At 38.7% G+C, this 15,164-nt stretch overlaps 2 protein-coding genes across 2 annotated transcripts; both read right to left on the bottom strand.

Annotated features, from left to right (window-relative positions):
• Positions 1 to 1,984: 1,984 nt before the first annotated feature.
• adnpb (activity-dependent neuroprotector homeobox b) lies at positions 1,985 to 11,289 on the bottom strand. Its single transcript, XM_042750258.1, has 4 exons — positions 9,931 to 11,289; positions 6,866 to 6,981; positions 5,943 to 6,035; positions 1,985 to 5,815 (listed from the first exon to the last, which is right to left on the bottom strand). Exons 2-4 carry the CDS (start codon positions 6,971 to 6,973, stop codon positions 3,008 to 3,010), a joined length of 3,009 nt encoding a protein of 1,002 aa, XP_042606192.1. The 5' UTR covers positions 6,974 to 6,981; positions 9,931 to 11,289; the 3' UTR covers positions 1,985 to 3,007.
• Positions 11,290 to 11,477: 188 nt separating this feature from the next.
• dpm1 (dolichyl-phosphate mannosyltransferase subunit 1, catalytic) lies at positions 11,478 to 14,571 on the bottom strand. Its single transcript, XM_042751235.1, has 9 exons — positions 14,372 to 14,571; positions 14,102 to 14,201; positions 13,983 to 14,016; positions 13,828 to 13,904; positions 12,808 to 12,833; positions 12,553 to 12,648; positions 12,315 to 12,383; positions 12,090 to 12,204; positions 11,478 to 11,844 (listed from the first exon to the last, which is right to left on the bottom strand). Exons 1-9 carry the CDS (start codon positions 14,500 to 14,502, stop codon positions 11,740 to 11,742), a joined length of 753 nt encoding a protein of 250 aa, XP_042607169.1. The 5' UTR covers positions 14,503 to 14,571; the 3' UTR covers positions 11,478 to 11,739.
• Between the last annotated feature and the right edge of the window lie 593 nt (positions 14,572 to 15,164).

Here is a 15,164-nt window from a genome sequence, read left to right as displayed (position 1 = left end):
CCAGAACTAAAGTAGGGGTGCTAATGAGGGACAGACAGGTGAGGAGGATCAACTAATTAGGACACAGGGGTATTGACTAACATAATCAAACATGGGGAAAAACTGGGTCACAGAACCAGGGGCGTCGGACTGGGGGTAAAACCAGTACTGATTACCAGGGCCCCAAAAGAAGAGAGGGCCCTTGAAAAGTCTGGAATATATTTTATTTTACCTGGATATTTTCATGGGGGCCCATCAGGACTGCCTATGCATAGGGCTCGGGATCTTGTGCAACGCCCCTGCACAGAACACATGAGGGAAAAAAAAAACACAACAAAAGTCCATGAAAACTAAAAAGAACAGAACATAAGTTTGACATGTAGGTGACTTTGGCTAGGTATTCTTGTCTTCAGAAGGCAATAAATCATTATTTGAGTTAAAAATCCAATTAAACAAACATAGATCACTAAAACCAAAATTACGATAGTGAAACGGCACTAACATACATTCAAGTGACAACTGTATAATAAAGGTTGATTTTAATAAACAGAACATGGGTTTCAGAACGTGGGGTCTACTTACATATTTGCTGGTTTATGAATTGTTTTATATTTCATAATTGTTTATTATTTAAATCCAGCTGAAATGCGCGGTTTCCCATTGTGACAACATGCCCCATAGGTCAATGCGTGTTTTAAGGACTCTTTCTGGACATTTAATATTTTTAACTGAATCCAACAGTCTGACACAAGACTTTTAGCATTATTAATATATTTATTAATACTTTGAATTAGCTTTATTTTTATATTTTCAATTTAAGTTTTTGTTTATATTTGTGTTTTTTATTTAACTTTATTTTTATTCACTTCATTTCAATTCATTTCAAGGCAACATTTCTAATTTTTGTGGTTTTAAGCTAAGATTTATATTTTATTACTGATTTGTTACAACGAAAGTTCATTTAAAGCTTTAGTTATAGATAACAATAACAACACTTTTCACTGAGTTCATAATATATTAGTTGACTATACCTTCATCACCATCACATAATAGCTCGGAAGAAAAATCAGATTTCAGCTGAACAAACATGTGCATGCGCAGCAGTGATTCAGTATTAGCTGAAGTCAGGATTCTCCATCAGAAGTGGCAGAGCTCCTCTTTGGCTGCAGGGGGCACTATAGAGTTTTCCCACAGACATTCTCACGTTCTCCTCCCCCATTTTGGTACTGCTCTGTGGACATCATAGACATTCATCAGCCAGCATGATACAGTATGTCTCCTTTCAGCCTCTGTCCCCAACCCTCCCACACCCAATAACTGGAGCACACATGCTGCTCTCTTTCCCTCAGACTTGCATAGCAGGAAAGAAGTCATTTGAGAGTGACTATCCCTCCATTTTGAAGTCCCTTATTCTCTTTAAAGACATGAGTAGATTGACCTCAGGGTCACAATTGACATGATTCATGGTATAGAGTTCAAAAACTTTTCTTTAGCGTGAATAGCATATAGATTTCAATCAATCTGGGCTGATGACAATCTCAGTCCTCTTGTCTTACCTGAAAGTAGAAGCCTCTTTTGTTTTTCAATCCCTCACCTCTTTAAACTTGTCATTTAGAGACCCTTTTTAACAATCCAGTGAATAAATATCCCATTTTACTCAGAGATGTTATATTACAGCCATGAAATGGGTTGTGAATCATTTTAATTTTAAAAACGTGTAAAGTAAAAAAATATAAATCACAGTGATTTGATGCATGCAGCCTATACGATTTAATTAAATCTTCATTACTGTACACGTTACTTTTTGTCCAGAATAATCCCAAGTTTAAACACCATTGCTTAAAAGATAAAATAATATATTTTTTGAATATTATACAGCATACTTTACAATATTAGTCCCCAAAATTAAAGAAAAAAATGTCAGCCCTGAAACATGTAGTTTGCAGCGGACCAAAACAGCAAAAAAGACAAAGAAAATACAGACTGGCCAGGGTTAGAAACATTGTAAGAAGGACAATACAACACTTTATTGTTTAGAAATGTTTGCAGTGACAAAGAAAAACAGAATAAAGGTGACAAAAAAAACAACAACATAGACTGGAGGTCAAACCCCAGGTCACAGCAGAAGCCCAGCTGGAGAAGTAAAAGTGTGTAACTGTTGAAAAAGAAAACAGTCAGCGGAGGCTGAAACAAATACAGGCTAATCTACTAGCACAATGCTACAGTGGTCAATTTAACTGCCATATACTCTTACGTTAGAGCAGATGTGGATGTATGAAAAGCTGCTCTGGAAGCAAAACAAGTTACAGGATGGTAAATACATATTTATAAAAAAAGATGCTTCAGTTATAAACAGGCAAAACAAAAGCAAGAGATTATGTTCTTTTATTTTGCATTATTTATACTTTGATATATTTTTAGCAAAATGCTATACTTTTGTTAATAAAAGTAAACAGGAAAAACAGCCACCGAAGCCAGATCCATTGTCTATGTGAACCAAAGTAGAACATATGACCATTAAGCGTGAGCATAACAAGTATAGCAAATCTTTTTTTTCATCAGTGAGTACACCTCCACATCTCCTTAGACATATCTAAAAGACTGTACAAATATACACTACCGATACTATGTGATAACCTGAAATTCAAGAATACCTGTTGACACTAATAAACACTCCATTTGCCACACTAACGGCTGAACAATTAAGTTTCTGGTTATGTTAAAGAATCATAAACTGAAGGCAAATCATGTATTGTTTGGTAAATGTTGAGCGTTTTCTTTCCCTATATCCTGAGGAAAAGTTGACCCCAGCTTCACAATAAAAATTTGCATTCATCTTCATATTTCAAAATGTGAAATATGACTTTTTTTTGCCTTTCTCAAATGGCTTTAGGAGTTGATGGAAAAGCAGAACCTTACAGCTACTGTCTGTAACCAAGGCCTAGAAGTTCAATGAGGCAGCATTGTTGGTTTAGGTCAAACATAACGCAAAAGTATACATGTGCATTTTATTAACCCGGTCCAGAAATCAGACCTGTTGCTTGGTTAACTGGGTCTCTGATTGTTCAAGCTTGTTTGTGATACCTGACTGGCACTCTCCCTTTTGCCGTTTTGTTTCATTTAACAAGTCTTTTGACCCATAACCGTTTTCGCTGTGGGTGTCCTCCCCGATGTCAGAGTCACTCCCATCCACTTGATCATTTGTCTCTGGTTCCACCCTTCCAAGTGACTGTGCAGTCTGCACATTCTCCTCATTATCACTGTCAGAGTCCACAGCAATTGGTTCAGAATTGACAAGTGCTCCAGGTTTTAAGGTGCTCTTCATTGAATCACTGCAGTTGCTCCCCATGATGTCCTTTTGACCATTGGAGTAGAGTGAGGCTTTGGCGGAAACCCTTGCTAGCGTCCCATGCTTCTGCTGCAGGTCACCATTGGTTGTAGCTTTTTGCCGAAAGCGAATGGCATTGGCAGATCGGCCTATCCGATATCTAGTAGTTCGTCTTTTATGTTCACGGTTATGGTTCTTGAAATAGCACTTTGACTCAAAGTTCATGGGATGTTGCAAATCTGTAATGTCTTCCATTTTAAATCCCAGCAGGACCCGAGTGTTTAAGGTCTCACAATTCAGCATACATCTCCTCCTTCGATTTGAGAAGTGGCTCGCAATGTCAGATTTCCAAAGCCAAAGACTGGACGCAAGCTTCTCCACCTCTCGACGAGTGGGGTAAGGCTGCTTGTTGAAGTACTGAGTGAGGAAAGCTTTTCGTGTCTCATAGGACTCATTCTCGTAACCCTTCGGGTCCAAGGCAAAGACTACAGGTTCATCTTGTTTGTCAGTTGAAAGTGGTGGGCTATGCCCAGTCTGATCATCGGTTGCAGATTTCCGTCTCTTTGGCTCAGTTTGGTCGAAGTTTGCTAAACCTGCCCGTTTGAGACCAGCCCCCTGGGCCTGTGCAACTCTTGCGGATGGAGCAGGTCGTCCATTCTGAGTTTTGCTGACACCACGACAGTGCACGAGATGCAAAGTAATTGTGGAAGCCGTCATGTTACTAGTGTAGACACCAAGGCAATGGATGCATTTGTAGGTCAACTTCTTCTCCACAGGATGAACCGTTTGTATAACTTGATGGCGGTCACGCAAATGGTGAGCTAGAGAATCTGAAATAGGTCCCTTAAGAATTGAAAAGCAGAGAGGACAAAGTGTTTTGCCTACATCCTTCTTATAAGGTACAGCCGCTTGCAGTGTAGCCTTAGGTGGTATAGCGTCTGAGGCATCTTGGGGTATCTTTGGGACTGGTGGCATAACCGGTTTGTTCACCTGCAATGATGGTGGTAATGCATTGTTTTGAGCGTGAAATGCCACCGATTCTTCTGGGGCATCCCGCATGTTATATGTGGTGACGATCAGCTGGACATTCTTGGGATTTCCCTGCTGAAGCGTGAGGTCAAATGTAAGTGGGGATTCTGTCCGTGGCCCAACAGATTCATTGGGATGCACCCCTCGCATGTGAGTCACCATTTTTTCCACATCATTGAACGTGGCCCTGCAGTGCGGGCAAGATAAGCCATGTATCAACATGTGGTTAAGAAGTGTGTCGCTAGGTAGGTACCGGTTACAGTATAAGCATTTACTAGTAAAGTTGTGAATTTTCATGATGTAGTTGGCCACCGCCGGTACCTTCTCCGCTTTGTGCTCCTTTTCAAAATGCGAACTATACACATTTTCTGGGAAGAGCTCATTGCAGATGGTGCAGATCTTCCATTTTTGAGTGTACGATGTGCCGATGACAGAGTTGCCCTTCTTGGAAGTAACAGATGACACCGTAGTAGCTGCTGCCTGAACTCGAGAGTTCAGTTGAGGAATCTTTAGTATGGAAGTGGATGATGATACAGAAACTGAACTACGAAGACTAGCAGAAAGCTGCGGTTTGCTTGATTGAGACTGCTGTGGGACTGAAAGCTGCACCTGTTGTCCCCCAATGGTCAAGGATTGTGTAGTCCCTGGCTTCAGACCAAATGCCCCCTGCTTCAGGTGAATACCTGACAGAAGCCCACTTGAGTTCAAACTCCCTTTAGGAATAACAATACGACTCAGCTGCTGAGCAGATAAAGGCCGTACTCCAGTCATGACTGTACCCTTTGGCATTACACCAATGATGCCCTTATCACCCTGAGCTTTAGCGGACACCATAATCACAGGCTTCGCCCGAGGTACCACAACATTGGTGTGTCCAATCATAGCAGTAACTTGATAACCAATGCGCTCATGGTCCTCAATGACATGCTGCACAAGGGCTTCATAGGTACGAGGTACAAAGAGGCACCGTTTGCAGTGGATGGCTGTGCTCGTACTGTTGGTACTACCAGAATCAGCATTGCTTCCTGTTCCAGAGCCTGCAGTTGTCCCATTGGCTGGTGTTGTCTTCTCACCAGGCCTCACTAAGTACGGTGCCGCTACGTGCTGGAAATGTTCCCGGTAGATATGCTTTCGCACCACATTATACAGCGGGTCCCTGTAAGTGCATTTCTTGCAGTAGTACACTGCTTGCTCTATATTGTCGCGTGTCTTATCCAGACGAGCACCATCCTTCAAGCCAACCCCTGCCCCCTGAAGTCCTCCAGCATTCTGGCGCATGACATTGTTGGGCATATGAAACAGTCTGATGTGTGTCTCCAAAGTCTTTTTGTTCCCATTGTAAGTGCAATAGGGGCAGTTAAGGAGAATGCGGTTTTCAAAGTCCTCGCTGTGCACATTACGAAAGTGACTCTTGTAGGCGGAGAAAAACTTGGAGGAGAATGTACATCCTGAACAACAGAACGGCTTTGAGCGGTAATCCTAAAAAGACAAAGAGGACAAATGGGTAAAGAAAAAACCGAGATGGGTTTTAAAAAAATAGACACAAATTATTAATTAAAAAATGCTTTCCCTGTGCTCTAGTAAGATTGTATAAGTTATAACTCACTTGTGATTTGGTCATTGAGGGATCCCACATGCACACATCGTCCCATGTGGTGTTCTTAATGTAGAACTCATTGGGAACAAATTCCTTATAGTCCTGGAGGGGAAAAAGAATACATATAAAAAGTCTTTGTAGAAGAAATTTTTCAAATGCTTTGCACATGTACTTTAGTGTAAAACGAATAAAGACTGAGAAAAAAAATTAATGAACTGCATCAATCAGTTCACACAAACTGATTAGCAGAAAACAATTCTAAACTTCCTAACTCTGCTATTTGAGGTTTGAATCAGAGATGTTAATAAAATAGCTCTTTCTCTTATAGTTCATAAGCAAGCAACTAGATACTAGGTATGGTTTTTAGGAAATGTAATGGCCAAAATGTGCATTATAAATCACTGATATTCACGCTGTCACTTTATTTGATCAGACACAAATCATAAAATACAGCCTTTTATTATAAATATTACAAATGTTTCACTTTCACACAGATTTTCCTTTGTGGTGTTGTTTTAGAATATTGGAATAAATGGAACTTGTGGAAGATGTAGTAATTTTATCAGGCAACTAAAGTAGTGGATTTATCAAAAACAAGGGAGGCGGCTTTATTTCTGGCAATCTCAAATACCAAAAGTTCACATGGGCCTACTTCATAATCTAAAGACACTACACCATATGCGTTATTGTGTTAGCAAAAAAGTACTGTTAAGACTCAAGTTTAGAAGATGAATGGTAAAAGCATACAAACAAGCAAATTTCACAGATTTCACAGCTACAGAGCTTTTGGTAACACGGTGACACAGAATGTAATCTAAAAAAAAAAAACACTAAACCATTTGGAGCCGTCTTAAAGGGACTCAGATGGTCCATGGTAGTGAGCATGTACTTCCTTGCCAATTTTAACATTTTAATTAGAGAAATTTACTTACATCAATGTGCTCCCTGCAAAACTCCAAGCCAATGTCACCCAGCACTTTTTTCACATTCTTCCTAGCTTTCCTTAGACTGCTGAGGTTGTTCACTGGGAGTTGAAACATTCTGCCACCTAAAAATAAATTCATCACATTATTGCCATCATGAATGAATAATACACATTTTGTATTGTTTGAATGACTTCAGAGAACATGAATAATACATGAATAGTATATTAAAATATATCTTGCTGTGACACTATCAATTTGACTGTTTAAATGCACCTTAATCCAAATCATAAACACAAGCTCATGTCAGAGAAACGGTCACTAGGAGAGGAAAAGGTCTAAAGCAAAACAAATGAGTCAGAGAGCATCTTTCTCATCACAGCCTGGGAAAAAAGCCAACTTACTTTTGAGACCATGCAATATCACTTTTCTTATTTTACAATAGTGTTTGCCAACTTCTATTTCTTCATCAAAAGCCACAACCAACAAATGCATTTATGAATTAAATTTCAAAGTCATTTCACAACAGGAAACTAATTTGCGGCCTTTGTATGGTGGCATGCAATTATCATCAAAGGTACTTCTACAAACGAGAATGTCAATGAGAATAAGGAGAGTCAATGTATGAGGTGAAGATTAAAAAATAAAAAATAAACCTCTGTCTGAGGTATAGGCCTATGTGGTAGTCTATAGTTGATCTAAACAAACTGACACAACCTTACAAGTTTTGTTAAAAAGGAAGTGAATGCATTAATGCATAAAATTGTAATTTTAATAAGTTTTAAAATTAATTTAATCCTGTGATGGCAAGAGTTTTAGGACCAATAATCCAGTCTTCAGTGTCACATGACCCTTCAAAAATTATTTTAATATGCTATTTTTAAAAAAAAAAAATTTTTTTTACTATTATTAACATTTTATTACTAACATTTTAAAGTTTTTTTTACATTTATATTATTAACATTTTATTTTAACATTTATTATTATTATTATTATTATTATTATTATTCCAAAAACTGCCGTGCTGCTTAAAGTTTTTTGTGGAAATGCTTCATTTTATGCTTTATTTTTCAGGATTCTTAGATGAACAAAGTTCAAAAGAACATCATTTACTTGAAACAGAAATCAACTGTCACTTCTGGTGCATCTTTACTCTAACAATTTTCTGCATCTCAATAGTAGTGTGATTATATATATTAAATCTATTTTACATGTAATACCAAAGCAAAAGCAAAATCTTTCCAAGCACCAAGCACAAGGGCTTCAGCACTTGATGTCTATGGGATGGCATCAATTCAAAATACGATTGCACAACCGAAAAACACGAACGCATCCAATGAATCTGTGGCCAACTTTCTACAGTACCAGCATTGCAGATCTGTGCAATAACGAAAACTGTACATGAAGAGCCAAACATGCTCAACTGCAACGCTAAATCAGGCCAATCCCACAGCAGCCCGCAAAAATGAGATCAAAGTTCAACTAAGGTCAAAGGTCATGTACCTATCTGACCTGCCTTCATGGAAAACCTGCATCAGCTCTTGGCGTCACCAATCACAAGCATCATACGGTACACCCTGCTCGAACAAAGAGCAGCAGTTTCACTTCAGCACTGAATAGGGGCTCTCTCTCTTTGGTTAGGCGTTCCTCATCGCCTCACTGACTTTCTCCCATCCTTTCTAGATGGCGCTAGAGGACAGCTCTTCCTCCATGTTATATAAGCCTCTCCCTGTTCTGCCTGCCCTTTTTCCACTCCCTTTTTTGTGCAGGCTTCTGCATTACAGCCCTGGAAAGGCGCCTCCTGTTGAGGCAGCAGCAGAGGCCAATGTGTGGAAAGCCATATCTGCAGTGTCCGCTCTGGGTGGAGGTTATCTGATGATCTCCTAGCATACAGATGACTTGGTTTGCATACATACGTAAACAGAAAATTAAAATATCGGTCACATTGTAATTAACGGCCTCATGGCCGTCCATATCCAAAAAAACATGGATCCTGTGTTAATGAGAAAAACATATTACTGGCAAATACATTCAGCATCATCTTTTCAACACCACAGCTACAGTGGCGAAAATAGCATTGCATATATTAAACACACACAGCATGATAAACATAAGCTGTCAAAATGTCCAATTCAAGCACTGCAATTTGCTGAATGACACCCATACTACACAGGATGGTAAATAATAAAGTAAATATCAAACCTGCCATTCAAAGAACAAAAATCATTACAAATACTGAGCAAAATCGAGTAGGCAAGTACATGAGTATGACAACACACTGACGAGGAAAACAACTGACCAATTAGTGACCAAGACCAGTCCCACGTTGGTCTGTTGACATGCCAAGCGCAATCAAATCCTACAAGCGCCAACTTTGGTTTCTTATTAGTAAAACTGCACGCGCTCAACTGATTCGTAAATTAAAAGGTCAACTCACCAATAACGAGAAATAATAAATAAATAAATAAATCACTTATTCAACCTAATAATGCTTTATACACCACTTTCTTTTATCTGCGAAAAACAAAAGATGTCAGACAGAATGTCACCATTCACTTTCAGTGCATCTTTTTTCCAAACAATAAAACTGACTGAGGCTGTCATTCTGATTAACATTTCCTTTAACTTATATTAGAAAGTCATACAGGCTTAGAAGAGTGAGTGCGAATAAACGATGACAATTTATTTATTTATTTTTATTATCTTTGGTTAACTGTCTCTTTAACGATTGATTCGTTGCAGCGCGAGCTTTTCGTGACGAGTTCAGCAAACGGAGATTTAACTGCGGGCTGAAGCGAGTGCTCGGATTTAGGGTCTGTGTGAACGATAAAACCCTCAGTTACACTTACAACGGTAAGAACACATCAATAAAAACTTTATTTATTAATTCACGACCTGAGAGAACTGTTTAACAACTGTATGACACAAACAATTGGCTAGGTTTGCCACCTGAGAGTCTGGTTAAGTCCTTTCAGATTCCCTCCGTTTATAATTAATGAGTTAGCAGGTTTCTTAGTTAATTCTCATTCGGTTTCGTTCCCCAAACGCACGACGGGGAGCGAGTTGAACGTTACCTGGCCCGCGCTCCGCTAGTGGCAGCGCGTAATGTCACTTTCCCGCCCCCCGAACCGAGCGCCTCGTCCTCCGCTTCCCAGGCGGACACACACCGCCGAAAGAGGGAGCTCGACTCCTGTCACGGGCCGACCCGGAGCTGTCTGTCTGCCGGGAACGAGCTGCTGCAACTCATCCAGCAGAGTCTGTGCCGGTCTACGGGGGTCCCGGAGGGAGAAGGAGCGCGACCCGCTGAGCGCGTGCTGCGTTTGCGATGATGCACAGTCCAGAAGACGCACGATGACGGTGTAATTGACAGCAATTAACGTAATCCGCCATCCACTTAAACAATACGACCCGGTCCAGTACCTATACTATCCAAAATGGCGTGTGAAAAGGGGCGGAAGTGACATGTGTGTTTGATTAGCATAAAAAAACCATTGTACTGTCGGAGAGAGGCGGTGGGTGGGGGGTTATGTGGTGTCAGACGACTACCAATCCAATATTTACCCCCCATCTAAGCTTACCTGATATGCACAAGTGTGTCTGTGCGCGCATAAAATGTTTTATTACATTTTTCCGAAATTGGTGTAAACAGCCCCTGGGTGCAGTTACATGGAATGAACCCATAGGGGGCGCCATCGGCCGAAACTTGATTGGATAGAGGCGTATGCGTCAATTCTGCATCTGGTATCTACCCCCGCAGAGAGTCGGATGTATACAGTGCCTCAGTACCCAGCCAGCATCGGAGCGGCATGAGCTCGGGTGGTGGCGCTGTACTGCGCTCATGCGCAACTCACCGGGACTACTTCTGCATGTGAAGTGCTGGGGTTGCAGACTGTGAGCCATGGTGATTCCCCCACCCTCTGGCCCTTGAGCTCTGGAGTTATTCCCCCCTTGGTGGTGGCTGCATCAAACTCGCACGAGCATTACACTAGTTAGGGTGTCATTTGGGACGTAACACTCTACACCCAGAGAGAGAAGAAAATATTTCCTTTTGGATATGTCAACAAGACAGGGTAGACACTCAAGAGATTGATGGCAGTAGCTCTTAGGATGTAGGCTGATGCTTTCTTCTGACACTGACTTATGTGTGAAATTAAGTGCATGACACAACTTCATCAGTTTTGATGCAAGTCCAAAGTATTTTATAAAGGACACACATCCAGATGAAAATGTCCAAATGCATTGCATAACTCAAATGATCTGCAACATTAAATGTTTATTTCAAAGCATAAACCTCTATAGCCAAAAAATGGTTCTCAGGCTGTTAAAAAGGTCCATTTACATACAGTAGCGTGTTTAAGCATTACCTCTACCTACAATGGTACTACTTTCCATTGCAGGAAAGGTTCTTTATAGTGAAAAAAGTTTCCTTGTGTTATTCATTTTTTAAGAGTTTTTTGTCAAAAAAATTCTTTCTTTAAACAACAACACTAAAATTCCATTGCTAAAAAAACAACCTTTCTATGCTATGGCTATGAAACCCCCAAACACAAACACCCTTTATAACCAAAACAAATTTTTTGTTATCAAAAAATAATAATAATAATAATAATAATAATAACTGTCAATTTGGTCCTTTTTATTAAAATGTAGATTTTTTAAACATTTTAATGTACATTTCAACATATAGTCTTGTAATTAACCAAACCAAATGGAAAATGGAAAGTGGTAAATCCTAGCAATCCAAACACTACTGTAACCTGATGTGGGACAAATAACTCATTGTAATGAACGTGTTACTTGGAAAGCGTGAATTCCAATTCGACTGCAGTGATAAGTGGTGACCTCATATCACAAAACTATACACAACCAAATGAGGTCAAAGATCATGTAGTGGCAAAAAGAGTGAGCAATCCTTTCAGGAAGGAGACAATTTCATTTCCACCCAATTTGGACTCCCCATAAACACGGTCCACAAATGAAATAGGAACCTGCATAATAGACAGACGAGACCACTTTCAGATAATCATAAAATAATGCAGTCTGCTACACTGAAATAGATTGAAAAATACTTAACTTGAATTTATAAATCAATGCATGTATTAAATAAAGTTCAGTGTAATACAGCGAGACAATTCACAGTCTCATTATGTAAATGTATAATCTAAACTATATTTTATTCATTAAATTATTAACAAGATTTATAAGAAATGTGGAATGAGAGATGTGTGCTGACCTCTCCAACAGTATAACCCAGTTGTCTAGCACGGACAATCATCTCCATCTGGAACACATAGCCTTTTGACACACACTGCTCTACTAATTTTTCAAGCACCTCTTTCTTATAAAGCCTGAAACATAGAACACAAGATAGGAGACAATAATACAATATTGTAATATAAAAAAAACATTGTTTAAAAACAAAACAAAACAAAAGATTAATTTATTACCATGCCCTTACCTAAAACTCCCCGTGAGATCAGATGCTCCTGGTCTGAGCAGGACTTGCGTTACAAAGTTTGCACCTCGACTAAAAGAAAACAATCATTACAAAAAAGTAATCTTGTGCCATAAAATCAATTCTTCATGAAAAATGAAACCTGACCTATGCATATATGCCAGTAACAGATGCAGTCTCAAATTTGTAATATTTCTATATAGTTGGATATTATTATAAAATGTAGCTTCCAGTCACACACCTGATCAGTTTCCGGCGCAGATCCCATCCATATACACCACCGTCTCCTCTGTACCTTGTTCCAGACACCAGGTCATATCCACCTTCTTTCTGTTTTCTGAAAAAAAAAAAAAAAAAAAGAAAAATCCGGAAAGTGGCTGTTATACAAGAGCACATGATAATGCTATTATAGCAAAACTATACTACACAATACAATGAGCAGATAAAATGTCTTTTAACAGCAGAGGCATAAGGTAATTGAAAGAAAATGACTTACTCAATGAACTGTGCGATAAACTTTGGCTGTGAGGGAGAAGAAAAAAAAAAACACTTAATGTACACAAATGCTCCTGAAGGTTTCATTTAGGGAAAGCAGGATCAAATGATCCATTTTAAATTCCTTAAAACTGTGAGTAAACATGCTTGAAGCTATCCAACACTTTTTTTTTTTAACATCGATTTTCATGACATTTCCAGTGGCTCTTAGGTCCTTCTCTTAAAATTAATTTACTATTCACTAAGGAATTGGTCAGACTACACACACATACATACATATATATATATATATATATATATATATATATATATATATATATATATATATATATATATATATATATATATATATATATATATATATATAAACATTAAAAGCCATAATTATGAAATAAAAAGGAATTAGGAATACGAAGTGAGAAAAAAAAAATCTTGCACTGAGCTCCAGGCTGAGGTTTGACAGACTTGATGGGTTTTTTGTATTTCTTCTATTTCTGAATATTCGCACCAGCAGTTGTCTCCTCCTCAGCAGGCTTTTTGCTGATGGTCCTTGTCTCTGACATCCTTTGACAGCTCTTTGGTCTTGCCCGTGGTGGTGGGAGAGTTTATTGTGTGGACAGGTGTCTTACACACATAACGAGCTGACATTAGGAGTAACTTCTTAAAGTGGCAGGACTAATCTGTGTTCCACATGGGCACATAACCAATCTGTGGGAGCCAGAATTATTCCTGTTTGGTAGGGGATCAAATAATTATTTCACTTACTAAAATGCAAATCAATTTCTAACATTTATATAATGTGTTTTTTCTGGATTTTTTTTCGGTTTATATTCTGTCTCTATCTGTTAAAATAAACCTACCCTTTATTTCTTTGTAAGTGGGCAAACTTACAAAATCAGCAGGGGATCAAATATAATACCACTTAAACCAATAGATATAACTTAACCCATAATGACAACAAATTTTAAACATTAACACCATCATCTAAAAAATGAATAATATACAATGGAAGAGTACTTACATGATGAGAGAGATCTGCATCCATGATGATTACAAAGTTTCCAGACGCGTGTTTAATGCCGTGGATGTAAGCCGTTCCTGGAACGACATTAACGTCAGTCTCGCTATTCCTATAACTTAGCTCCAAGAAGTATTAAGAAATGTGAGCCAATTTACCTAATCCCAGTTTTTTTGCCCGCGGTCTCAGGAGCTAAGAAGAAGAGAGATGCCAGATTTTCATGATTTCTTTCGACAAGCTGTCAGTCACGTGCTGTCTATTATAATGCACAACTCACAATCTTGTCAGCGCCGTAGATCTTCTGCAGCTGCTCGGCGATCTGCAGCGTCCCGTCTGGACTGCCATCATCAATCACGATGATCTCGTAGTTGTATCCACTGCATTAAAACACGGCCATTTGAGTAAGAACGCTCTTCTTAAATCTAAATATTTAAGTTAATCTCAGAGACTCAGTCAGGTGATTAGTCTGATGTCACTGACAGCTCATCATTAGGACTTCAACAGTCGTTGTATAGCGCCCATTGACTGTATATAACAACACGCTTACCTCTCGCCAAAGTACTTCACCAGCAACCACACAATCAATGGGAGGTTTTCTCTCTCGTTGTAGGTTGGCAGCAGAACAGAATATTTGTCAGACTGCTCCCCGGTCTTCGCATTACCTCTCCTGCTCGCCATGTTGGCGTCTCTGACGTAGTGGACACCGGATGTTTACATCAGGTACGTTTGTCCGTGGAAAATACTAGCTCCATCCTTTGGTTCCGGAGCACATATTTCACCAGTTCAAATACTGAGAGTGACAAAAAAAAAATCCAAATATTACTTCAAAAGAAATCAATACAATATTACAACAATAATAAAACATAAAATAACCCTATAATGACCACACCCAGGGAAAAAAACAATAATAAAAAACAAAAAATTACAACTAAGTAATTAACCCTATAATGACCACACCCAGGGGAAAAAATAGTAATGGACAACTAATTATTATTATTTTTGTTGTTGTTGCGGTGTGTGGCTCATTGGGCAATTATAATAATGAACAATGGTATTCATTGCACTGGCATATCATTTACATTGAGATAAAAGGTTTCCCCATAAAATACTCAGCTTGGTTGTGTTGTTGATTTAATTGGTTCAGCAAGACATCTGAAACTATATTACTCATTAATAAGCCTTTGAAACACTTAATAAAAATAATCCATTAATCACACCACTGCAATAACAAACCAATAAAAAACATACTGAAATTATGATCATAAAATTGGCATTTTTGTAAACAAAAGCTATTTTTTTTTTCATTGTTTCATTTTGGTTTTTCAGTGAATGTGAATAGT

The sequence above is a fragment of the Cyprinus carpio genome, chromosome B23 (assembly GCF_018340385.1).
Source record: "Cyprinus carpio isolate SPL01 chromosome B23, ASM1834038v1, whole genome shotgun sequence".
Classification (NCBI taxonomy): domain Eukaryota; kingdom Metazoa; phylum Chordata; class Actinopteri; order Cypriniformes; family Cyprinidae; genus Cyprinus; species Cyprinus carpio.
This window is presented reverse-complemented; position numbering and strand designations above follow the sequence as displayed.

Excerpts from the sequence above, each read along its gene's own strand:
- adnpb (XM_042750258.1), bottom strand. The coding sequence starts at position 6,973 with ATGTTTCAACTCCCAGTGAACAACCTCAGCAGTCTAAGGAAAGCTAGG. Across the intron at positions 6,036-6,865 it reads TTTGCAGGGAGCACATTGAT|GACTATAAGGAATTTGTTCC; the intron begins GTAAGTAAATTT and ends TTTCCCCTCCAG. Across the intron at positions 5,816-5,942 it reads CCTCAATGACCAAATCACAA|GATTACCGCTCAAAGCCGTT; the intron begins GTGAGTTATAAC and ends TTGTCTTTTTAG.
- dpm1 (XM_042751235.1), bottom strand. The coding sequence starts at position 14,502 with ATGGCGAGCAGGAGAGGTAATGCGAAGACCGGGGAGCAGTCTGACAAA. Across the intron at positions 12,649-12,807 it reads TTTATCGCACAGTTCATTGA|AAAACAGAAAGAAGGTGGAT; the intron begins GTAAGTCATTTT and ends TTTTTTTTTCAG. Across the intron at positions 12,205-12,314 it reads GATCTCACGGGGAGTTTTAG|GCTTTATAAGAAAGAGGTGC; the intron begins GTAAGGGCATGG and ends TCTATGTTTCAG.